The 26895-nt window shown below is 44.2% G+C and overlaps 1 protein-coding gene across 6 annotated transcripts in view; it reads left to right on the top strand.

Annotated features, from left to right (window-relative positions):
• The window catches only part of IQSEC1 (IQ motif and Sec7 domain ArfGEF 1), a 785306-nt gene that overhangs the window by 721880 nt on the left and 36531 nt on the right, over positions 1-26895 (top strand). For all 6 annotated transcript variants that reach the window (XM_069083774.1, XM_069083777.1, XM_069083778.1 and 3 more), the window contains 4 exons: positions 414-1681; positions 20131-20292; positions 24369-24491; positions 25802-25968. In XM_069083774.1, coding sequence (XP_068939875.1) covers positions 414-1681; positions 20131-20292; positions 24369-24491; positions 25802-25968 — 1720 coding nt within the window. The remainder of the gene's footprint in view (positions 1-413; positions 1682-20130; positions 20293-24368; positions 24492-25801; positions 25969-26895) is intronic.

A 26895-nucleotide genomic window follows, 5' to 3' on the forward strand; every position in this document is an offset into this window, starting at 1 on the left:
AGGAAGGAAGGAAGGAAGGAAGGAAGGAAGGAAGGAAGGAAGGAAGGGAAGGAGGAGGGAAGGAAGGAAGGAAGGAAGGAAGGAAGGAAGGAAGGGAGGAAGGAAGGGAGGAAGGGAGGAAGGAAGGCTTCCAGAAGGGACATCAGGCATTTCATTGTCTTATAAATGCAACAAACATCTTGAAAGTTGCCTTATACCAGATTTCTAACCATCTTTCAGACAAATATGTTATAAAGTATAAAGAAAACTAGTCAGTTGTCAGGATCTTGTCTCAGTTTTTCCATCTGCCCCTCCTTGCGTCTTAGTCTTGTGAGAATCAATTGCAATGAATGTTCTTAGTTCTTTGAAATGTGTAAAATACTACACAAGTATCCAGATTATTCTCATTATTAACTTTTCCTTTGCTCACCTAGGTGGAAATGCTAGAACGGAAATATGGGGGCCGTCTCATAACCCGCCATGCAGCTCGAACCATCCAGACAGCATTTCGCCAATACCAAATGAACAAGAACTTTGAGCGACTCCGGAGTTCTATGTCAGAAAATCGTATGTCACGACGAATTGTGCTGTCCAATATGAGAATGCAGTTTTCTTTTGAAGGGCCAGAGAAAGTCCATAGCTCCTACTTTGAAGGGAAGCAGGTCTCTGTGACAAATGATGGCACCAAACTTGGGTCTCTGGTCCAATCTGAGTGTGGTGACATTGTGGAACCAGCAACAATGAAATCTCCAGCTGCCTCCAGTGACTTTGCTGATGCCATCACAGAGCTGGAAGATGCCTTTTCCAGGCAAGTAAAGTCCCTTGCCGAGTCAATTGATGATGCCTTGAATTGCCGTAGTCTGCATGCTGATGAGGTTCCAACCTCTGAGCCTATCAGGAGCCGAGACCTGGAGCGTGAGAGCTGTGGGAGGGAGCTCAAACCTGCCCTCCATGGTGTAGACCATCGGAAGCTGGATGAGATGACTGCCTCCTACAGTGATGTCACCCTATACATTGATGAGGAGGAGCTGTCCCCGCCCCTTCCTCTTTCTCAGTCTGTGGACAGACCATCCAGCACTGAGTCGGACTTAAGGCTGCGGTCTATGAACTCTTCTCAGGAGTACTGGTCAATGACTCACAAGGATGACAAGATGGACACTGATACTAGTTGCCGGAGCACCCCTTCCCTGGAGCGCCAGGAGCAGAGGCTACGGATGGACCATTTGCCTCTGCTCACCATAGAACCCCCAAGCGATAGCTCTGTAGACCTCAGTGATCGCTCTGAACGGGGCTCACTAAAGAGGCAAAATGCCTATGACCGAAGCCTTACCAACCAGCAAGGGAGCCCCAAGCACATGCCCCATGGGATCCCCGCCAAGATCATCCCCCGGGAGGAGCCAGAACCTCGGCATCGGCCCCGGCCCATCGATAGTCATTTGGCCATCAATGGTACTGCCAACAGACAGAGCAAGTCAGAGTCGGATTATTCTGATGGTGACAATGACAGTATCAATAGTACCTCCAATTCTAATGACACAATAAACTGCAGCTCAGAGTCCTCCTCCCGGGACAGCTTGCGGGAGCAAACTTTGAGCAAGCAGACCTACCACAAGGAGACTCGCAACAGCTGGGACTCCCCAGCCTTCAGTAACGATGTCATCCGGAAGCGCCATTACAGGATTGGATTGAACCTCTTTAACAAGTAAGTGCTCTGCAAAGGTGCCATGTCCAAGCTTCCATTGCTCTCTATTCTTTTGGCTGGTGTATAAAGTGTGTGTTTAGGGGGGCGGGGAGGGGGTGGCGGTATGAAAAGAGGTGGGAGTGGGGGGGAAGAAAGAACTAAAAATGGGAATTAGGCAGGACAGGACCACTGAGCAGATTGGCTGAAAGATGTTTAGCTTGGAGAAAAGAGGACTTTAAGAGGAACGTAATAGTGTCTTCAGGTATTCGAAGGGATGTCACATTGAGACATGAGATACATTTCTTGTTATTTCAGAAAATTGGACTTTAAAATAGGGTTGACATGGCAATGAGGCAGATTTTTGTTAGACAGAAGGAAAGACTTCTAACAGTTAGAGGTACTCAGAAGTGTAATGGGCTCCTTCTGACTGTAGGGAATTCACACACACACACACACACACACTCACACACTCACTCACTTTCCATCAGTGGTGGCTGGGTCACCTCCACCTGTTGCAGATGGAATGCTGGAGAAGGAGGTTGTCATTCAGGTGTAGGTTGACTGAGGTGAGTTCTGAGTTCCTGTCCCAGCTCTGAAATTAGACCTCCTGTGAAGGAAACTGGAAGAACTCTAGAAACTCATATTTGGGACACAAGGTAGCTAATAAGAACTGAAAACTGGCAGAGATTTCCTGTGACCATCAAAGGGTTAAGTGCACCAGGACCTCACTTTCTTGGTAAAGTGTTTGCCCAGTAGAGCAATTATGAGAATAGCCTGAGGTTCGATTTACTTTCCTTTCAGGTTGCATGTTTGTCTTTCTGCTCAGATTAAACCACTATTACTCCAGTATTTAATATAAGGATTATGGGAGCTCTGAAAGACTCTTTGTTTTATGCATGCAGGTTCTGGTGAGGGGAAGCGACCATTCATGAGGTTGGCAGTATAGAAACAAATGGTTGGCCAAGGGGGTTATTGTTGCAATGATGTCACTTCGATCTGTTTACTCTCAGTTCTGAAACGCACTGTCTCTGCACCTTTGCCAAAAGGAAGAACAATGGCTTCTGTCTCTGTCTTCTAAGGCCTCTCTTCTCTCTGTGGAGTGTGTGAGAATGTCTGGGAAAAACAGCTGTGCCAGCATTGAAGGCAGTGAGGACCAACAGACCTGGTGAGGGAAAAGTGCTGAGAGTTGGCTGTGAGCTCCAAGCCTGTGTTGATTCTTCCCTCAACAGGCAGTGTTGGGAGTTGTGTTTGAAGGGGGTAGGGAAGGTCCCATGGGTGATTGAAAGGCAGTGTGGAGGCAGGCTAGAGGCAGGCATGTGGACAGGGGAAGGGATTTGGGGAGCATAGAAGGAGACTTTTCCCAGCTGGGAATTCACAGGTCTCAACTCACCATTTGTCCTGCATTCTCATTCAGACCTAGATAATGAGCTTATAACAGTAAGGCAGGCTTGCATTTGTATAGATCTTTGCAGGTTTTAAACCATTTTCTCATCCAGTGTCTCCTGTTGTCCTCAAAGCATGGGTCAGCAAGACAAGTCATATGATCCTAGCTTTGCAGATGATAGTCCTAGGGCCAGAGGAGGTCAGAATGATAGACCCGGAAGTGGTGACTCGGAAAGGACCAGTTTAACTAATTCCTGGTCCAGGATTCTTAGTAGTATGACTAGAATTGTACCTCCTATGTGAATGACACAAGGAAAAAGCCTTCAGCAAGGAGTAAGGTAACCTGACTTCTGGAACAGAGACTAACCTCATTCGGTAACTTTGGGCACTTTGCTAAGCTGCTGTGTTCCTCACCTTCCTCATCTCTCATGCTGAGCACATTGCCCAGCCTATAGTAAATGCTTAACAAATGCTTTCTGACAGATTGATAATCATCTTACAGAGATGTTGAGAATTGGATAAGATATGGTTGTAAAAGCTCTATGGAAAGCATAAGACATTGCAGAAATAAAAGAAATTGCCATGACTCTTGATTAATGGAAGGATGGGACCCGGGAATATGCAGCCTCTCTGAATTCCACAGGGACTCTTCCAAGCTCCCTTTAACTAACACACTCCATTTCTGTCTGGCTTCCCCAGTGTCCCTTGCCTTTTATCAGAGCTCTTCACAAATGGCTTGAGGAACAAAGATTCATCTTTAATTCTTTTTGCTATTTATGGTGGGGGAGGGAGGAGCAAAGTAGGGATGGAGGGGAGGAAGAAGGGGCTTTGAGAGCTGAGTGTCCAGAGGGCAAAGAGTGTGGAGGTTGAGAAATGAGGCCTACGTAGAGTCATGCTGAAGGTCATTCCCAAATTAATATATTGGCTCTGATGAGGGTCTGCTTGCTAACTGGGTGGAAATGGTGGTATAATTTTAAATTCTGGGTCCCCAAATAGAAGCTTACAAAATGTTGTTTCCTGGCCGCTTTCCCTCCACCCTTCCCCCAACCCCCCCAAAGCTTTGGAATATTCAATTCATCAAATATTTATTAAATGCCTGCTATGTGCTGGGCAGTGAAAATGTAAAGAACCATTTATGTAATACATTTAAGCTTTACAAAGTGTTTTCCATATCACAACCTGTGAAGTAGATAATGCAAGTTTAATTACTCCCATTTTGCAAAGGAGAAAAGTAAGGATCAGACACATGAGGGACTTTTTGGCAGTCATTCGATGACACTAATTAAGTGGCAGGTAGCAGCCTCCTTGAAAGCAATAGTTGTGTTTCAGTGTGCATCAAGAGGAAAGGCCTGGACGTTGAATCAGGACACCTGGCTTGAAAATCTTGGCTCTGATGGAAGAACGTTCCCTCTGAATTCTCGTGGGTGGGCCCTCTCCAATCTAAAGTGGGAGACTGCTGCTTTCTCCTTCCAATCAGCAGAGATGACATACAGATTAAGTGGCTGTTAATTAGGAGTGCCAGGCCAGAGTAAGGTGTATGTGTGTGTGTGTTTGATGGTGAGAGGGTGGAGAGTCAGTAACCAATGCCAGCGTTTCCTAAGGCAAAATGAATTGGGTCCTTTGAGGAACTGTTCCCATTGGCTGTTAGGAGTGCACTAGCAGGGTCTTTCTCCTGTTGGGAAAATTAACTAGAGACAGGTATTTAAAACATTCTATTCTTAGCACAGCCTAAAATAGTTCAGGCAGGTGGGGGGAGGGAAGTTGGTGGAGCCTGGTGAGTATGGAGAGCCTCTTGTTAAACGGGAATCTAAGCTCATACATTATTTCCAAGTCATAAGACTTGAGGCCTGATGCTGACTCTTCGGGGAGATGTGGGCACAAAGGGAGCAGGGTGTGGGGCCAGCTTTGTTGCTTCCCCACCCACGTCAGTGGAGACTAACACAGAGTGGGGGTAGGGAGAGATGGCCATGGAGAGGCTGTACTGTATCCTCTGGTTCATCCCTCAGAAAGAGTAAATATGTGGTGCTGGAAGGTAAGGAGAGGGGTGTCGGCTAAGGAAAAGACCCTAAATTTCTCCTGAGCCTGTTTTATGCTGGACTTGGAAAAATGGCTCCTTTGCACCCTGTGTTAAATTCCCAAGATCTCGTCCTTTTTCTGTTTTGTTGTTACCTCTGGAGAGATTCAGATTGTGATTCTCAAAACCACTCAGTGTTGTGACTCAGGACCTTATTCTGCAGTAAACTGAAGAACAGTCTGCTGCTGTGGTGGGGTGTTATGTATGCCAGCTCAGGGTGAGCGTGTAGAGTTGTCCTGGGGGAAGGAAACGAATCACAGAATCTTGAAGCTGAAAGGGACCCCAGGCAGGAGCCATCTGTGCGTAAAGACACCCACACCCACACTCACACACATATGTTCATCAGGTTTTTGCTTGGAGATTTCTGTGAATGGGAAATAGTGCTGAACTTGGAATCATGGACCTGAGTTCCAGTTCTGACCCACCACTCCCTTTTATCTCTAGTGCTCACTTTCTTCATCCATAAAATGAAGGGATTGGTCTAAACGACCTCTAAAGTCCCTTTTAACTTTTTTTCTGTGATTCTATGACTTTCAAGACAGCTTGCTCCGCTTTTGGTTCCTCTGATTGTGCCTGAAATGTAGTATGCACTTAATAAATGTTTACCGATTTGCTGATTGTCGGGAGGTTTTTTCTTTCGTGGATATTAAATCTGCTTCTCTGTGATTTCTACCTATTGTTCCTCATTCTGGGGAAAGGAGGAATTAAGCCTCCATAACTTACCCCTATTTAATTGGAAACTCTGCCTTCAGAAATCTCACAGTGGCCTGGGAGCTATAGTGTCAAACTTAATGTTTTCCTCTCTCTTCTCCTTTCCTATGTGGCTACAGACTGCTGTCTTCAAGCATGACCCTAATTTCCCTGTGCTGGGTTTGTTTTTTTTTCCTGGCTGAAGTTTCAAGATTGATATTTGGGAACCCTTCCCTGCCAACTCTGTTTAAATACTTTCAGTATAGAGAAGACAGAGACTGTTGTTTCTGGGGTCCCTGTTGTTAATACCTTGGAATCACACCTCACATTCCATGTGCTGCTGGAGACCTATCTGTACTTGAGGTTGATTTAAAGTGGCTTAGTTGTATGACCATCGAATAATTTGAGTTATAGAAGTGTAGGATGTGGGATTTGTATTGAAGGAAGTCCTGCAGCTCCTTCTGGGAACTGACTTAGTAGACCAAAAAAAGGACCATCCCAGGGATGCTAGATTGTGTCCCTGAAGGCTCTTGAAGAAAAGAAACATGGTAAATAAGGTGGTTAGTTCCTTTTTGCCTTAAGCAGCTGGGTTGGGAGAATCAGTCTGCTCTCAGAAGGCACAGTAGTACCAACATCTGTGAGAACTAAAGAAGATTTAATTCCATATTTTTTTAAAGCAATTGGGGTTAAGTAATTTGCTCAAGGTTACATGGCCAGTTATTTCTGGGTGTGGTGCTAAGTAATTGAGCCCGGATTTGATCCCAGGTCATCCTGACTCTGGGGCCGGTGCTCTTACTCATAATTCCATATTTTTGCATTCACTCATTCCTGATACAAGGTAATTTTTCCCCAGATGCTGCCTATTGGAGGCTTCCCACTCCTCCATCATCCCCACCCCCACCCCATCACCAGACTGAAGGTTTTTCCTTGAATTTATTTGTCTGTAATTCCAGAAGGTGTAATGTAATGCCAAGGAAAGGCAACTTCCCAGGTCCCGATGCAGGCAGCTCACCATTCCCGCTCTCAGCTCAGCGAAGTCTGCATGCAGGTCACTCTTCTCTCCTGGTCCATGGCTCCACAGAGTCACAGCTACCACAACTGGGAAACAAACGATTATCCCAGCCCCCATACTTTCCTTTTACTCTGCAGATCCTGCTCACAGCGCCATTTTGTAGCAGCAAGCACCCCAAGCGCGTTCTCAGGGTTTGCAGCTACCACAGGTTCTTGGATCTGCTTTGTTAAAGGAAAGCAACTCAAAATGGGTTAACAAGCTTACTTTAATCAGTCAGACATATATCGTTTACCTTGTTCAGGAGAAAAGGTCAGCACCCTGAACCTCAAAGTATACAGGCATAATTATCAAGACAGAAACATCAAGTAGACAGATTTCCAAACTGTCCAACCATTACATCCATACCCAGTCAACATCTGGGTTTCCACATTCTGGGTTTTTCAAAGTCGGGGGACTCTCAACAACGGCTTCCCAGAATTCAGATCAAATCACAGAACACTTCTCAAAGTGAGTCCCAAAACAAAGCTACACATCAGGGCTTATATAGCCTTCTCCTGGCTCAGAGAATGTAACAACCTTATTGACCCACTGGCCAATCAAAAAGTATCTACTGAAAAACAAGCCTCCCACCCCAGGCTCCAGGTGCAGGTTAGCCTAGGGGCAGGGAAGATCTTTAAATCTGCATTTCCATTACAGAAGGCTAGGCTAGGTGGGCATATTCTTCATCTACAATCTCAAAAGGTCAGTGGACATCCCAGAAGATCATATGTGTTAGGGAGGAAAGTTTGGAGAAAACCCCCAAATATAAACTCTTAATTCGTGTAAACCCCAAATTCAAATAAACTGTAAATTCCATGGGGTGCTAATTATTGAAAGGTTCATTCAGTCTGATCTATTCAAATCCTTTAGAAATGTGGATGGTATCCAGCTGAGGCCAGAGGCAAGTCCTGCAGACAGGAGTGGGACAGGAACAACCATCCTAGGTGTGAGGTTAAAGGGGAAAAGGTACAGTGGGGTGGGTGGTCCTGGTGTGTTGTTGCAATTCAGCACACAGAAATATTCTTTAAAATTCAAGAAATATCTGTGACAGGGCTGATGTTCTATCTTGATCACAGCTCACCCCTGGCAATCTGAAGAATTGAACTTTAAACTTTTCAGAATGTAAAACCTGCTCACACTGCCTCCATTAAGCCATTATACCTACCCAAGAGACCACCCCCTTCCTTCTATCCATGCTTCTTGTTTGAGCTCCTTCTCACCTGATCTTATTTTCTCACTCTGACGTCTCCAGATAGTTCTGATCTTCATAGGATTTAGATCTGGAAATTACCTTTGAGGTTATCCCTTATTTTATAGAGGGGAAACTGAGGCCCAGAGAGTAGGAAGCACCTAAAGTTAATATAGCAGAGATGTTTCTCTAGCTTCATGATGCTATTCCTACTGTCAAGTCAACAAGCATTTTAATAAGTGCCTACTGTGTGCCAGGTGTTGTTAAGCACTAGAGATACAAAGAAATGCAAAAAAGTGTTCCTGCTCTCAAGGATGTCACAGGGTGACATGGGAGATACATATAAATGAGCTATATAACATGCAGAAGGAAGGCATGAGCATTAGGGGAGGTCAGGAAAGGCTTCTTAGGGAAGATGGGATTTCAGCTGAAACTTGAAGAAAGTAAAGAGGAAGAAGTGAGGAGAAAGGGAGAAAGGAGAAAGCCAGCTAAAATTCATGGAGTCAGTAAAATGGAATGTCCTTTGCCAGGAATGGCCAAGGGGCCAAAATCCCTGGATTATCCAGCATGTTAAGGGGAGCGAGTTGTGGAAAGACTGGACAGGCTAAAAGGAGCCAGGTGATGAAGGTCTTTAAAAGTCAAACAAAGGATTTTATATGTGATCCTGCAGGCAGTTGGGAGCCACTGGAATATATTAACTAGGGAAATGCCATGATCAGCCTAGTGCTCCAAGAAGATGGCTTTGGTAGCTAAGTGGAGAATGAACTGGAGTGAGGAGAGATATGAGTTGGGGTGGTAAGGCCCTGCAGGGACCTGTGCTTTGGGAAGGTCAATTTGGTAACTGAATGGAGGATGGTTTGGAGTGGAGGAGAGACTTGAGGCTGGCAAAATCCACCTCCCCCACTAATACAGGGGTAAGGTGACAAGGGCCTGCACTAGACTGGGAGCAATGGCAGGGAAGAGAAGGGTGTGTATTCAAGAAAAGTTGCAAAGGTGGAATCGGCCAGGCCTTGACAACAGCTTGAATATGCTGGGTGAGAGATAGGAGTCCAGAATGCCTCCCAGCTTGTAAACCTGAGGGGCTGGGAGGATGGCCTTGCCATGGACAGTCATAAGGAAGGTTAGGAGGGAGGGTGATTTGTCTACTAACTCACTGGATCACATGACTTAGAGCTGAAAGGGCCTTGGAAAGCTAGTCCAAACCAACGCTTTCTTTTTGTTGATAAGAAAACTGAAGCTAGGAGATGACCCAATCCAAATTACCACATAGACTTCAAATTGAGGCCTTCTTTGTCAAATTTCATTGTGCTTTATTCAATACTATTCTGTGACTCCAGGCAAAGTGTTCTGTGAAGTCTGAAGAGAGGAAACCTCATTTCCTCCTTAGGAGAAGCATTAGGAAGAGAGAGGCGGGAGTCACAGAAAACTTGGGTAGGCAGTTCAGAAAGGAGCAAAAAGTGGCTATTCTGTATATCAGGGCAGAGTGTTCTGGTAACAGCCTCAGCCCCTTTCACTTTAAGGCCTCCCTTTGACTCTCTTCCCTTCCTACAGCCGGCTTCCCCTTTCCTGGAGTAGGCCTTTGGCTGCCTCTGCCCTTCCCGTAAGGGAGCTGCTTCAAGCTGAACAAATGCAACCAAAAAAATGGAAAGGAAAAACACAATCTAAGAATAACCAACCTCAGAAAGTGACTGGAGCCTGTGTATGTGTGTTTGTGTGCCCCACCATGCCCACGTTTTTTTCGTGTGATGCCAATACCAGTCTGCCTTAGATTATAAACTCCCAGAGGGCAGAGACGTGTGGGTATGTTCTTTTTGGTACCTAGCCCAATTCAGACTCCCAGTAAACATAAGGCTTCTTCCCTGCCAGCTGCCACATCTGGCCTCCAGAAACAGTGAGAGCTTGCCCGCACGCACTGGGTAGCGTGATGGGGATGTTAGAAGTCACAAGGAGATATTGAGGGAGGAAGGGGGTGATGGGGTGGTAGGATTTTAACTTGGGCATGATGCCCCCTTATCTAGAGAGTGCTGATATTCTGAAGTATACACCCTAGGGTACCTACCTGGTTTCCTTCCTCCTTAACCCTGTTCCCAACCTAGGAATGGGGAGAGGCAGCTGCCATGCCAGAGTCCCTAAGTCTGCCTAGTGTGGAAGGAAAGAGCCCAATATCTGAGGAGAGTTGGACATAGAATCAGTCCTAGAAATTGCAGGATCAGTGGGGTGACTCGGCCTTCCTAGACCCTCCAACTCTAAAGAGATCCCATTTTCAGGGCTCTCTTACTCTCTGTGTAACTCCTCCTTCACTTGGAAGCTGAGGGCAGACACTAAGCTTAGTCATCAGTCTCAGAACAGGACATAATGGGAAGAAGCCTGGGGTGGAGGCAGGGTGGGGGTGAACCTAGGGGTGGCTCTGAACAGGACAGATCTAAGTCTGAGGAGTCAGGCACGTGCAGGCTGCCATGAAGCTTCAGCACTTAGGCAGCTAGGACACTTTCTGGAAAGCTTTTTAAAAGCATCTTTGTTTTCCTGCCTTTGACTCTAGTAGCTATGACTTTTTCAAGGGCTCAGCCATGGAGATCCCCTTGGGTAAATTCCTGTCTAGTGCAAAGATAAGGAGAAGGCAGAACTTAATGGAGAGAATACCTGGCTTTTGGACTTGGCTCTGCCCCTGACTTTGTGACTTTGGGTGACCTCTCCAGCCTTTTAGCTTTCTTATCAACAAAATCAGAATGTCAGACTGGATGAGGGCTTCTTAACCTTTTCGTGTGCTAGACGCCTTTGGTTCTCTAGTGAAGCCTAGAATAACATTTTTAAAGGTATTGATTGAATAAAAAACATAGGATTGACAAAGGAAACCAAAGGCTAGTAAAAATACAGATGTAATTTTTTTCTCAGCCAGGTTCACAAAGCCCCCTGAAATCTATGGTCCATGGACCCCAGATTAAGTACCTTTAGGCTAGGTAATCTTTGAAGTCCCTTCTAAGTAACTGAGGCTCAGGAATGCAATCTTTCTGTCCGCTTCATAGAAGGCTTTCCCCTGTGAAATACTTCTTAGCAGCCCAGCTGGTCCATCCATGTCACTCTGGTAGCTGTGTGTTAATGTGATCTTTTTGGAGGTGTTGTAGCCCTTTGGTGGGGTGTTCAGGAGCCATCCCTCTCAGACTTGGGGAGCTGTCAAGAGAAGAGAGTTGTTCATGCCCCCCTGGACAAGTTTCATTGCTAATACATATAGACAGTTTGAGTGATTACTTTGTGCCCAAAGACATGTGTTTGTTCATGAAGATAGTTTTGGGGGGAGGGCAAAACCTTATCATCTAATCAGCCAATTAATATACAATCATTTATTTTACATGTGTTTATACTCTATCCCTTCTACTGGCCACTACCACCACCACCATTTCAACAACAACAAATAAAGCCCTCATCATAAACATGCACAGTTCAGCAAAACAAATCCCCACATTAGCCATGTCCAAAAATGTGTGTCTCTTTCTTGATCTTAAGTTCAGTCACCTCTCTGGCAGGAGGTGAGAGGTCTGTTGCATCCAGTCTTGTGGGCTTATCATTGCATTGATTAGAGTTCTAGAGTCTTTCATTGTTATTTTTCCCAATAATGCTGTCATTGTATATCTGTTCTCTTATTTCTACCCACTTCACTTTTCATGAATTCACAGAGGACCTCCAGTTTCCTCTGAAACTCCCCATTTTGTCATTTCTTATGGCACAGTAATACTCCATGACCTCCATATACCACAGTCTGATTATCCATTTCCTAACAGGAGGATATCCCCTTAGTCTCTAATTCTGGGATGCCACAAAAAAATGCTACTACAGACATCTTTGTACAGGTAGGTCCTTTCCCTCTTTGATCTCTGTTGGTTATAGGCTTAGTAGTTGTATCACTGTAGTAGATAACAAACATCTCCTGCAACATAGTTCCAAATTACCTTCCCAAATAGCAGTCCTGATTCCCAGCTCCACCTACAGTGTGCTAAGGCTGCCTGTTTCCCCTGAAGCCCTGCCCCATTTGTCATTTTTGCCAGTCTTATGGCATGATGGCTGTCGGTTGGAACCTGTGAAGGCATGTTTGAAATGTTTCCTCCAGACTCACGCTTACTTTCCTGTGGGTGTTAAAAGATTCTTTTTTTCCTTCCTCTCTGCTCATGTGGGATTAGAAGCAGCTTCCCTGGGAAGAAAGGCTGGGTGCCTAGCACCGTGCCAGTGTTCATAGAGTGGTCATAGTAGGCTAATTCCTTCCCTAAGATGTTAATAATCTAGAGACAAACGAGCATGCATTCAATGTAAGTGTATGTAGTGTTGTATGTGTACAGTGGGTAGAAGTTATACACATATAAATATACTATATTGGCTCTACCAAGTACTACCCTCTATGCAAAGGCTTTCCTTTAAAAAAAAAATTTTTGTTCTACAAAAACCAAATACAATGAACATTTTCCATGCATGTAGTAAAACAGGAAAGGAGGGTTGAACATGAAACCAAATCTCTTTACTTACAGCCTGCTTTATAAGTGTATAATAAATCCAACATGTAACATTCAAACCTATGATTCCTTCTGGCCTTCTTTTCTATTCTTTTCTGTGTTTTTTTAATGCTCCAGTGAACCTCCTTTCTCTCTTTTTATTTTCTTTCTGGTTTTTTTTCTTCCAAAAAAAGCCCCACTGTTCCTTCTACCTACTCCCCCCATTGGAAAAAAATCCAAACAAACCCTTATGATAAATATGTATAACTGAGCAAGAAAAAATTGGGTCTATATGAAAACGTTTGTCTTATTCTGCATCTTGAGTCCATCCCTTCTCTGTCTCAAGGTATGTGGGTTGCATGCTTTATTACTGGTCCTCTGGAATCATGGCTTATGACTTCATTTAATCAGTTCTTAAGTCTTTCAGAATTGTGCAAGGCCTTTCCTAATAACCTCTAGTTACTGGTGAAGTTTCCCTACTTAGATTACCTTGTATTTGCTTATCTGTGTACATGTTCTATTCCCTCATAATGTAAAATCCTTTGAGCACATGGATGGTTTTTTCCATCTCTGTATCCTCAGTAACCACCTTTTGCAAAGCAAGTACTTACTTTTTGGATTAAACCTAGTTTGTACAAAAACCTGAGCACAGCCTATAATTGTGTTCTTAATCTATAATGCATAGCTTCAGAAAAGCTCCATTCCAGTGCCTTCTTGCACTATGAAGGTGACATTGGTTGACCAAAGGCTACACCAGCAGCACTTAAACTTTAGCAGGTTCTACCCAACTGGAAAGACTTCCAGCACTTGTCCAGGGTGTCTGTCTTATGTAGATATCTTGCTGTAGCTGAAGAACCATCTGTTAAATCTTAAGTCATGAAAAGGTTCCATTCTGCATCAGCAGAGACAATGTAATGTGGTTAAAAGAAAAGACCCATTGAATGAATATTTAAGTTCGATCCCATCTTGGTTTGATCTCATCTTGAGTGAGTTATATGACCTTGAATAAGTCAATGAACCTCTCTAGGTATTACTTTCTTCATCTGCAAAATGGGTGTGTAATACCTATCCCACTGGAAGGAAAATTATTTGTATTCCTTAAAGTACTATATGAATGTTACTTATTAGGAGGAGATGCCACGTAGTTTTCTCTCTCATATTTACAAAGAGAAGAAAAACTTAATGGTGTGACTTTGGACAGGTCATATGACATCTCAGCCTCAGTTTTCCTCATTGTGAAGTGAACAGGTTTGACTACGTGATCTAAGCTACACTCTGGCTCCAAATCCTGTGTTCTTCACATCTTCTTATTGATGACATCTCTTCTCAGCCTCTCGGGAATCATTACAGAGAACGTCTATATTAGTGAACATAAAGACCTAAGGCAAATGCATTCTTTTCATAGAGAAATCATAAAGCACAAAGTCTTAGAATTAAAACGGACCTCACAGACCATCTTGGGAACCTGTGGCCTCAAGGCCACATGTGGCTCTCTAGGGCCTCAAGTGCAGCCCTTTGACTGAATCCAGTATGTTATGTGAGCATTGTTTGTACATGGTTGTTGGACTGTGAGCTTCTTGAGGACAGGTATTGTTTTTTGTGCTTCTTCACATTCCCAGAGCTTACCCAGCACAAAATCTGGTATATAGTAGATGTTTAATAAATGCTCGTTGACTTGAGAAACACTATGTACACATCTAAGAAGATATAAAATATATATCAAGTAACTATGAGGTGGCTGTTGGAGGGTGAAGGGAAATCAGCAAAGCTTCCACGTGGGAATAATCAGCACTTCAGTTGAGTGAGTCTTTAAAGGAAGCTAGAGATTCTGAGAGGGTAGAAATGAGGGAGGATGCCTGGGGAATGGCCTCTGCCAAGGGCACCCCCGAGATGTAGTACTGTGTGGGAGGAAGTCAGTAGTCAGTTTAGTTGAATCATGGCGGGCCATAAAGGAGAATAATAAATGTCCTAAGTCTAGAAGGGGAGGTTGGAGCCAGATTGGGAAGGGCTTTAGTTGCCAAACAGAGGACTTGCATTTTTATCCCAGAGGCAATAAGGGGCCCCTGGGGATTGTTGAGCTAGCAGAGAAGTGACACAGGCCGCCTTAGGCTAACTCCTTAGCAGTTGTGGAGGAAAGATCAGAGAGGGAGGCAATTAAGCTCCTGCAATAGGCCATCCAGGAGGGAGAAATGTTATGGATAAAAGGCTGTAGGTTTGTGTTCCATTTCAGAAGTCAGAGAAAAATGTGGCTGTCTACATCTAAATATGGGAAGGCAGTGTGATAGAAGAGAAAGAGAAACAGATTTGCATTCAGAAGAACTGTGTTCAGGACCCAGTTTCTGCCACTTTTTATACGTATGCCCTTGGACAAGTGCCTTTATATCCTGGATTTGTCTCCTGCTGTACGAAGTGATAGAGTTGAACTAAACAATCTTTAAGGTCTCCTTTCAGCTTTAAATCCTGTGATCCCATGGCAAGCAAGCAGCTATGTATGCCACAGCCAAAGATAGAACAGAATTGTTAAGATAAGCATCTTCATCTCCACACTAGACAGAAGAGTTCAGATACTATCAGCAGCCAAACAAAAACACACCTTATGATTGTCCTTTTCCCATTTTAACAAGTTGTCTGTGCCTATCTTATCTCCCCTGCTGAACTGTAAGGTCCTCAATGGCAAACGCTGCATGTCCTGCGGCTTTAGTTTCATGCCCACCAGAACCCCACAAAGTGCCTAGTAGGCACCCAACAAGTAACTAATTGTGATAAAAAGGAAGAGAAGATCAGTAAACTTGAAACACTTCGAAGGTTCAGTATGCCACCCAAGGCCACAGGAATATAAAAAGGCCAATTGCAAAGTTGTTCAAGTTGTTTAAATTGCTATCTATATGTCACTGAGGATAGAGCCCTGGACTTGGAATCAGGAAGACCTGAGTTCAAATCCTACCTTGGATTCATAATAGCTGTGTGATCCTGGACAAGTCACCTCTGTTTGCATCAGTTTCCTCATCTGTAAATATGGGAATAATAGTCATACCTACCTCTCAGGGATATTGTAAGGATCTTATGAGCTAATATTTGTACAGCACCTTGCAAACCTTAATGGGCTAGCTATTATCAAACTCATCTTTCCAATAAAGAAAACTGTACAGTGTAAAGGAAAGAGGCTGGATTTAAAGTTAGGGAACCTGGTTTTGAGCCTCAGTTCAGCTACTTCCTCCTGGTATGACCCTGAACAAACAAGTTTCCTCATCTATAAAAATGGTTAAATAGAAACTGTAGCATTACCTCACAGGGCTGTCATGATTATCAGATGAGATGATTAATAGGAAACCTTTTGAGGAGCCTTTTGTAAACTGTAAACTACTGTGTATGTGGAGTACTTCAGAAAGTTTAAAATATTAATACCTGATTGTGACATTACCCTTCCTCTCCCCTCCCCGCCTCCCCTCCTGCTTTAAAGTTGAGGAAATGGAGACTAACGTGACTTGTCCAGGGTCACACAACTAGAATGAATGAGACTCAGGCAGGATGGGAAACCAAGACTAGAACTCTGTCTACGAGACCAGGAAGGCTTTATAAATGTGTGATCTTACTTGAGCAAAACTGAGAAAGCCAATGAGGATACACTCAGGGCTTGTAGCCATTTCTACTAGAGACTAAAGATAGGAATCAAGAAGGACCTTTGAAAATCACTTAGAGGGTGTTATTAGAACATACTTAAGGAGCAATAAATCTAATTGAAAGGTTTTATTTTATTTTTTTAACAGGACCTATGATTTCATTGATGTGAGAAATTCATGGTTAGAAAACCCCCTCTCCTATTGCAGACCATCAACTGCTTTACAGCTTAAGAGTGTTAGAGAGTTGTGGGGAGGGAGAGATTCACTGAGAGGTTGAAAGGCCTGTCCATTGTCACCCCAGCAGTGTGTATCAAACATAGGACCAGAACCCACATCTTCCGCACTCCATGACTGCTCCCTATTCAGTATACCAGTCACCTCAACTAAATGAAGTCCAGAGAGGCAAGGAAAACGCTTGTCCTCTAGGGAGAGCTAACCCTGGGATCTCACTGGTGTAATAAAAAGAGAGGACAGGCTAGGAGGGAAGAGACCACATGTTCCAGGCCCGCTTTGTCCTTTCATTTCTTGTATGGCCTTGAGTAAAATATTGGACCTTGTGAGGTGAAATCATCTCAGAGTTGTCGTGGGGACCAGATAAGATAATTGGGAAAGCTTTGGAAGTACGAAGGACATGCTAATGTGAGAGTTCTGTTTATTATTTGGTGGCCTTATTCCTCCTGTTATTGATGGGACAGTTTATATAATTGTTTTAGAATCACATAGAATTAGAGTCCAAGTTCCAGTCTTTACTAGAAGAAAGGTGTGACCCCAGCACTGTTCTCAGAGACAGAAGTCCCCCTGAGGAGTCTGGGTCATGTCCCAGACCTGAACCAGCAACAGGAGATTGTGGACCTTACCAAAGGAAAGTCAGCAGTTTGTCAGGTTGTGCCAAGCACCCACTGTGTTTCCTCTTTTTTCTTTCTAGTGTCTGAGCACCATGAGGTGGGGAAACAGGCTTGCAGGCTGGTTGACTGTCTGTCTAACAAACTCCAATTTTAACAAGTGCCTCCAGAGTTGTGGGCAAGGCTTGTAACCCTAGCCACTGACCCTGGCAATGGGCATGAAGGTGAAACTGGGGACAGACTCCCCTTCCCAGGAATCCAGTGCAAAAAACAAAACTTTGTACCCCATTCTTCTCAGCTCAGGTGTCTTTATTCATTTCATTCATACAGCAAGTATTTGTTAGAAGTCTACTCTTTTCTCAATGGGAAAGGTACTATGGAGAATATAATAGAAAAATCCAGCAGCCCCTGCCCTTGAAGAGTCTGCTGAGACTTACCTATGAGAAATAATTAGAAAACAGTTATCTGTGGTATGTAATCAGGTGCCAAATTAAATATAATCAAATGATCAAGGTTGCATCGTCCAGAGTGCTAAAGGTTGTCTGGGGGAGTTTCGTTTGGGGAAGTCTTCCATACCTCAGTAAACTTAAAGGAAGTTACCAGGATAATCTCACCCCTGGAAACTGCATTTCCTTGGGGACAATGATAGGGACCCACAGGAAGGGGAGCTTACATTGTGTTGGGATTGTTTCTCGGGAGAGTATAACAATGAGACATCCTAAGAGATGGTGTTTTCTTTTGATTTGTTTGTTTGTTTGTTTGTAAATCATTTACATTTGCTGCCTTTGACCTTGTTAGAAAACTGGAATTTTAGGGCTGGCACAGTGAATAGAGCACTGACCCTGGAGTCAGGAGGACCTGAGTTCAAATGTGGCCTTGGACACTCAACACTTACTAGCAGTGTGACCTTAGGCAAATCACTTAACCCCAATTGCCCTGTCTTCCCCCCTCCAAAAATTAAAAAAAAATGCCTCAAATCAAATTTGGGGGCAGCTAGATGGCACAATGAATAGAGCACTGGCCCTGGAGTCAGGAGGACCTGAGTTCAAATCTGGCCTCAGACACTTAACACAAAAACTAACCTGTGACCTTGGGCAAGTCACTTAATCCCAATTGCCCTGCCTTCCTTCCTCCAAAAAGAAAAGCAGAAAAAAGAAAACTGGAATTTTCTGAATAAATACTAGAATGAAATTCATAGCCAGATAGAAATATATGTGGTTCAGAGGTGGGGAACCTACGGCATCAAGGCCACATGTGGCCTCCTAGATCCTTGGGTACCGCCTTTTGACTGAGTCCAAGTTTTACAGAACAAATATTTTTATTAAGGGGATTTGTTCTATTAAGTTTGGATTCAGTCAAGGGGTTGCACATGAGGACCTAGAGGGTCACATGTGATCTCAAGACCACAGGTTCCCCACCCCTGATTAGGCAATCATGGCAGCTGCAACAGCAGAAGCCTTTCGATATTCCCAGTGGGATGGAAGAGAGAGTTTTGAAAATTGAGTTAGTGTTTCTATATTTTGGAAAATTAGATTATTTTGATATTGGAAGGTTAGAGAATCTGGGAAAGAAGTGATGTCTGGAGATGTGTCATTAGGAGTAACAGTGACTAAGATGGACCAGAGGGGAACCCTTTTGACGAAGTATCGAGGAATAGGGCTATGGTTGTGTGATTGTTCTTGGATCAAAATAGTCAGGTCACCTTGCTTTTGAACGTTGATTTAACTTGTACTTGGAAATGCAGTGTCCTTGAGGTCTTACTGGAGAAGTCAGGAGTAGCTCACTTCTGGCCTATGACTTCACCCCAATTCCTAGAATAGGTAGTAGGTGTCCTAGAACTTCCCAAGGGGAGAGTGGACACTGGCCTATATGTCTCTGAGGAATGAATGCTTTCTGCCTCGCCTGCACCCCCAGGGAAAGGGTGGGAAATGGCTCCAGTTCTCCAGATTGCCAAATACAAATGTTCCTGACAGTCAAGCTGATTCTTTCCCCCAGTGCCCTGCTCAGAGGAGAAATTGTTCTCCCAGAAAAGATGAAATTGAAAGGCTTTCTGGAGGAACTCTCAGTATGATTTACCAACAAGTAGTCTCCTAGGTAGTGGTATTCCTTTTCCTAAGCTCTGCCTTATAGGCACAAGACAGGCTGACAGAAATCCAGAGGTCTGACAAAAAGCCAGTTATGAGGGACTGGGAAACTTCTCTTCAGTAGAACAATTCTGACAGTTTCCTGAACCTGCCACGTGGGCAAGGCTCTTCATTCTAAGAGTCTCAGAACAGTTATCTTACCCATCTGACTGCCCTGGGAACTCAGGTACTGAGGATAAAGAGGAGAAGGCAACTTAGTTTTTCCCACACCTCATAGTAAAGGACATGACAAATGAGGTAAATTTTTTTCCACAAGCCTTTCCCCTACCTACAGAGGTATATTCTGGTCAGTTTAGTCCAGAGCAGGATTAGGCAACTCCAGTTTCAAAAATTACATCAAACATTTGTTAAACTTGCTTCATAGGGACAGAGTGCCCTCCTGAGTATCAGGGGGTGATACAAAGCTTACATAAGACAAAACCCTTGATCTCATGGAGTTTACACTCTCCTGGGGTGTAGGAGAAAAGGAGAGAAACCAACAAAGTCAGGCAGTTAGTCAATCAACAAGTATTTTTTAAAGAAACTACTCTGTGCCAGAAGGTATGTGAGACCTGAAGGAGGAAAAAGAAAGCCTGGCCCCTGCCCTCCCAGGAACTTCCATTCCATCTGCAGAGATATGTACAAATGGTACATGTAACACAGACCAAAAAAATGTCTAGCTGGTGTCCTTGGACCACAGAGAGTATGAAAGATAATAATGAATACTAAGACTGGACAGTTAGCATGGAGCCAGTTTGTGAAGGGCCCAACAGATGAGTCTGTCTTTGACCCCAGAGGTCATAGGAGGCATTGGGATTTATTGAGTAGACCCTGGCGCATAGTAGGTTCTTAATAAAAGCTTGTTGATAGAATTAATTACATGGACTGTGAGCCGGCAGATTTTTCCAAGGCTTCTTCTGCTCCGTGCCCACAGGTAGGTCAGAGTCTGGTTCTTCCTATGTCCCTGTCTGGGGGGGGTGTGGCACCAAGCTTAATGTTTTTGTTTTGTTTTCTCCCCAGGAAACCTGAAAAGGGAGTCCAGTACCTCATTGAGCGAGGCTTCGTTCCTGACACGCCTGTGGGTGTTGCTCATTTCCTCCTTCAGAGGAAAGGGCTCAGCAGGCAAATGATTGGAGAGTTCCTGGGGAACCGGCAGAAACAGTTCAACCGGGATGTGCTGGAGTGAGTAGCATTTGTGGTGGAGGTGCCCAGTGCATGGGCAAGGAATGTACATTGGGTTCAAAACTGAAAAGTTATATGGTGTGGGGGCTGCTTATTCCCAGGAAGAATACTGGGCACAAAGGAGGGAGGTGGGAGACCCCTCTTGCTGTGTCATTTCATCAATCAATCGATAAACATTTAGTGAGCACTTAACTTTGGGTCAGGCACTGTGCCAAGAGCTAGAGATACAAAAAGAGGCAAAAGACAGTCCCTGCCCTCAAGGAGCTTATAATCTAATGGGGGAGACAACAGGCACATCTTATCACTCCCACCCCCATGTGTGTACTTCATCCATGCTCCTCTCATGAGTATACTGTCACACGCAGGCTTTATTACTCACTAGCAGTGCTAATATTTTGTAGCAGAATTGATCAGCAGAATGCTTATGGGGATGTATGGACCTCTCAGTGACTGATATTTACTCTGAATTGATATCGCAATTGCTTTAAGAAGGAGGAAACCTATTAATTTGGGGGCCTTTCCCCTTTCTGAAGCTTTGCAATAATTTATTACTGGAAATGAAATCACATTATGTTCTGCATATGACTCCATCAGTAAGGGCAGGAGAAAAGCTATTACCATTTCAAGACCTCCTCACCTCCCTTAGGAATGGCTAGCCCAGACCCCAGGATCTAAATATCTCCACCATCATTGTTCTTAGAATCTTTCTTTTCTTTTAAAATTCAGCTCAAGTGCCACATTCTCTATGAAGCCTTTCCTGATCCTCCCCACCTGTTCCCCCTCTCCCCCAGTTATTAGTACCTAGCAGGTAATAGGCCCTTAATTAATGTTTCTTTACCCTCTAGGATGGAGCAGACAATTCTTACTAGCACAGAAATCTGTCTCCATCCTGTACTTGAACATATACACCTAGCTTAACCAAGGAACCAATTCTCTGATGCCTTTGACTGTATCTTAAAGATAGAATCTCTCCTTCCATTGAGTTCCTCTGTTTAGATGCCCCCTGAGAGCATGAAGGTGAGGTGCTGGACTGTACAAAGACAAGAGCCTACTCTCACACCTTGTCTCAAAGTAATACTTAGCTTTCTCTCGTTCTCTCCAAAGGACAAAAAAGAAAAAAAAAGTCTGCCACTGAGACTGACCTCCTGTAGGCCTAGCACAAAACTAAGCCAAAGCCAACCAGTTGATTTTCAGTGGACCCTTAATACCTCAAGCATTTTATTTCCTTTTAAGTCCCAAACAACAATTTCTCACCCTATAAGCTCATCAGATTGACCAGAGAACTCCCCTGATCACCCTTATACAAAATATTGACAAGTGAGCCTTGAAGGCTCTGAATAGTGGCGTAAGGAGAGAGAGAAAGGAGGTTACTCTCTATGGTGCCATGAGTCCCAATGATTTCCCTTAGACCAAAAGGACAGATTGTCCCCAGCTTCTTGCAGTAGGAGTTTGAGAGGCAGGGGAAGAGCTCAGGTATTCTGGAGAAGGCTTAAACAACAGGCTTCTTTCTGATTGGGAGGTTGAATGAGAGCATCTAAGTATCTCTGGCCATCTATTTGGAACTGTCCAGGGCCTCCTTGGCAGCCATTGTAGCCCCTCCATGGCTTGCTGAGCTAGCTTCTCAGAGCCAACAAAAGACATTGATCCATCACTTGTATATACTGTACGTGATCCTTATTCCATGTATTAGCCAAGGCAATCCCAGGCCCTGAAGAGCTTCTGCAGGAGATGATCTAGCCTTCTCTTCATCACCATTCACTTCCATCCTCCTCTTGCTTCAGAGAGCCAATGGCTTGGAACTTTTCAGAGAAGGGTATAGATGTTTAATTTAAATGTCTTCCATTGTAACCGAATTTCATTCTCCCTTTATTCTCTGGAGACAACACTCCATAGAAATGCCCCCCAATGTATTTAGCACTGTGTCTCAGGTAATAAATTATGGTAAATCCATAGTCCCTGTCCTCAAGGATTTTTCCTCCTGAAACACATATCTACTTAGACAGACTTAGCCAGGAGACAACAGCAGGGGGAAAAAATCCTATTCTAAATCAGAATGAAGAGCAAACCATTTACATGATATGGAAGTTTGCCTGCAAAACACATGGGTCATCGCTAGTGTAGGCATGAATAGGGATGAATTTTCAGTCCAGAGCAAAACTGAATTCTTGTGGGGTTTTTTTGTTTCATTTTCCAGGCATGTCCCAGCCAAGCCCCTCCCCACTTCAGGATCAGATTCCTGGCTCACCTTTTAAAAGCCCCTTGTCTCATCCAAAAGCTAATCACCCTCCCTTACAGCCCCACACACTTAGCCCATGGTCTTTGCCACAGATTCTAAGTTCTGAATGAATATATATAACCTGCCTGAGTTCTGGCAAAAGAAGGAAAATAGATTGGAGTGTGTGGGAGAGTGGGAAGAATGGATTTGGGGAAGCTAGGACCTGAGTCTTTCTTCCGCAGATACAAGGAGGAAATTCTCCTGATTTTCCATCTGACCCGACTTCCTTGGATAAGCCCACTCCTCTTTCCTCTCACCCTAACCTGGTCCTCTAGGCTTCTTGGTTTTTTTTTTTTTTTTTAACTGCTCAGCATTTCTCTCCCTTTTCCATCTAATCTGCAAATAGCTGCTGCTCTGTTGATTGTATTGTTTTTCATTGTATGAGGAAGTGGTATAGGGGGAAGGTAGATTAGCACTGTGGTGAATCACTGGCCTCACTGTGGCCTTTGTGTTTGTTTGGCCTTGGCTCTCCCGGTCCCCTCCTTTCCCCCACTCCAGCTCCTGGCCCATTCTTTTCTAGATAGATTGTACCCCCAGGGTTGCGGCTGCCCCTACCTCTCCCACTTGTTTTTTTTTTGTTGTTGTTGTTGATAGGAAATCCTTCCATTGTTGTATCCTTAAATCAGAAATAGTCATGGCCTCAGGAAGCAAGCTCACCTACTTACTGCCACATCCCCGACCATTCAGGGTAGTTGTGGGTCTAGGAGAAGTTCAACGAATAGCACAGATGGGGGGACTAGGGGGAGCCCTCAGTATTCTTCCGTTCTGCAGAAGAGATCACAGACTCTATTTTTGGCTCAGATTCACCAGCGAATGAAGATACTGAATGACAGCCTCATAGTCCCACTTGCTTCATCGTCTCCCAGAAATGGGTGCAGTGCGGGCTTATCTCCACCGGCCATTACTGACTGTTTAATGAAGTGCCTCCTAGGCAATGTTAGATTTCTCTGACGAAGGTTTCCAGTCATCAGCCCAAAGTTGCAGTGATTAGTGTTCGGTTATTAAAAGATAGACCTTAAGTTTAGAGAAAGAGAGAAGTCTTTTAAATTTGGAAATTATCTTTGAATAAGCTAATGGAAGGAGGTCATTTGAACTGATGTCTTAGCTTCTGTCCCCTTGGGATCCCCTTGAGGCTGGCACAGTTGTCTCCCCCTTCCCGTTGGTGTCAACACATAGTCATGAAAAGAGGGAAGGCAAGGGAAGGGAAAAAAAGGAGGGGTGGAGGAGGCAAGGGTGGAATTATCATTAAATGAGGAATCTGCAGCCTTTTTCATCACTTAGTATTTCAGGCACTCATTATATATCTAGCACCATTCTACACAAATAAAGATAGCTGTGCATGCCCCTACAAAATTCACACACACACACACACACACACACACACACACACGCACCAAATAATTCCCATTTTACAGATGAGGAAACTGAGCCTGAGAGGCTAAGTGACTTGCCTAGAGACACTCAGCTAATATGGGTCTGGGGCAGGATTTGAACTCAGCTCTCCCTCACTACAATTCTAACCCAATTGGCTATGCTACCTTACTGCCACTAGGGATAGAAAGACAAAAATGAAACACTTCTTGCCCTCAAGGAGCTTACATTCAATGGGAGGAGGCAACACATGAATAAAATATAAAGCATATTTTTGGAGGGGAGGATAACACTTTGGGATTGTTGTTTTGTTTTGTTTTTTTTAAACCCTTAAGCACAATACAGATGTGAGCTCTTCCTGTTCTGGTGGGTGAGGTGCATCTGGAGGGCCAGCTGAGGCCGACTGACTCTTCATCTCCCTTTGTTCCAGCTGTGTGGTAGATGAGATGGACTTCTCAGCCATGGAACTGGACGAAGCACTCAGGAAATTTCAGGCTCACATCCGAGTCCAGGGAGAAGCCCAGAAAGTGGAGCGGCTCATTGAAGCATTCAGGTTTGGGGGCTCAGGTTTCCTTGGTCCCAAGCTCAGAGGCGAGTGGAGTAAACCCAGTTTATCCTTTCCAGTTTGGACATGCTAGATTTTCATTTCTGCCAGTCACACTAAGCATAAATGATAGTGCGATAACCAGGGTGTTATAGTCACCTTGACTATTCTCACTTTTTAAAAAAAGTCTAATCCCAAATGTCTTCTACTTCATTATCCATTTTCCTTTCTTCTTCACCCATACCCTATGTATTCTGTTACATTGCTTTATATTAGGTGCTTTATCATTGCTGAATAATCTCTTAACAAGCATTTATTAAGTGACAGAGAGAAAGTAGGAGATGGGAAAAGAGGATAACGAATGAATGGATAATGATGTGGAAGAATTATGGGAATGGGTGAAAAGCGCCATGCCAGAAACTAGAGCAGATAAAAAGTTTAGACGAAACACAGTCCTTGCCTTCACAGAGCTTACAGTCTCCTAAAGGAGTAAGACACAAACGCAGATACCTATAATAATAAATATTACATAGTAGCCCTGAGTTGCAAAACGCAGTACTGTGGAGATCTGAGAAGGAACATTGTCACCAGCTGGTGGGGTGGGGAGTCAGGAAAGGCAGCACCACCATGCATCTGTACAGAGAAGTTCACATTTTAGGTACAGTGCTTTTACATCTGATTCTTCCAAACCATCATTCCTTTTGGGAGCTGTTAGAGCCCTGCATATGATAGCATTGGACTGGGGCAATGTGAGGGAGATTGCATGATATCCTGGAAAGAATATTGACCTGGGATACAGCTCAATCAATCGACATTGATTTAGCACCAATTATGTGCCACACTTCACTAAACACTTAAAGGTCAGGAGACCTTGGCTCCTTTACGTCCTTGGGTGAATTATTTATATTTAACCTTGCCAAGGCTTTTTTTTTCCTATCTATAAAATGGAGGGGGGAGAGAGAGTAGATTAGACAATATTTAAAGTCCTTTCTGGGATTAACTCTGTGATTCTGTGGTGCCTTGGCCCACCAAAATCTAAGTGGTTTCTTTCTTAATTGCATAAGCTTGATTGTGTGCCCAGTGACTGCCCACCTGGAATTACAAACATGGCCTTTTTACTATTAGTCAGTAAATAGTTTTATGCAGAATCTGTCCATGGTTTGGGGAGTCTCAGGTGAGCACCTGGGACACGAGGGGGACATTGGCTGTTCAGAGAGTTCCCAGACCTCGAGCCCTGCCCCCTGTGTGGTCTCAGTGGTGCTGATTCCTACTGCACTGCCCCACCCCCCCTTGCTCTGACCTGCTCTTTCTTCCCTCAGCCAGCGGTACTGCATTTGTAATCCTGGGGTAGTGAGGCAGTTCCGGAACCCAGACACCATCTTCATCCTGGCCTTCGCCATCATCCTGCTCAACACAGACATGTACAGCCCCAATGTGAAGCCTGAGCGCAAGATGAAGCTTGAGGATTTTGTGAAGAACTTAAGAGGTTAGCTGTTCTGCTACAACTTGAGGCTACAGTCCTTCCTGGTTAGACTTTTCCCAAAATACCCCAACCTCAGCCAGGTGGAGGGCTGAGGGCTGCAGGCACACCCCATCCTGGGTGTGGGGGGTCTTCATCAGACTCCTAGTTTCCATGCTTTCCTTCTTCCTAGGCCTCTTAGGAAACTCAGTCCAATTCAATTAGTATTGTTGGATCCCTGCTGTGTGTACAGCACAGTACAGGAAGACAGGGGCACGATGTAAGGACAAAAAATTGGGGAGGAGCTGCCTTCAAGGGAAAAGATGGGTCCCAGTCAGTGAAAAGTTTGCAGCAAAAATTTTTGATAGGGGGAAAGGGAATAAGCATTTATATAATGCCTACTGCGTTCCAAGTACTTTGCAAATATTATCTCATTTGATCCTCACAGTAGCTCTGTAAGGTAGGTTTTGTTATTATCCCCCTTTTACAGTTGAGGTAAACAAAGAATAAGTGATTTGCCCAAGATTGCACATCTAGTAAGTTTCTAAGGTGAGATTTGAACTCAGGACTTCCTGACCCCAGACCTAGCTCTCCACTTCAGCACCAGTTGCTTGATGCATAATTTTGTCATTTTCAAGAATATACAATATCTAAAACTACCCTGACGTTGTTGCCAGAGAGAATTCCTGCTGCTACTATAATGATGATAACACTCACAGAGTACTTATGTCGCAGGCGCTGTGCTAAGTGTTTTACAAACATTATCTCATTTGCTCCCTTCACAGCAACCCTGGGAGGTGGATGCTCTTATTATCCCCATTTTTCAGATAAGGAAACTGAGGAAAACAAAGGTGAAGTGACTTGCCCAGGGTCACACAGCTATAGGGTATTTCTGAGGCCAAATTTGAATTCTGATTTTCCTGACTCCAGGCCCAAGCACTCTGCACACTATGG

Source organism: Petaurus breviceps, unplaced genomic scaffold (genome assembly GCF_028583685.1).
Source record: "Petaurus breviceps papuanus isolate PSGF00001 unplaced genomic scaffold, PetGlider_PUasm1.0 174, whole genome shotgun sequence".
Classification (NCBI taxonomy): Eukaryota; Metazoa; Chordata; class Mammalia; order Diprotodontia; family Petauridae; genus Petaurus; species Petaurus breviceps.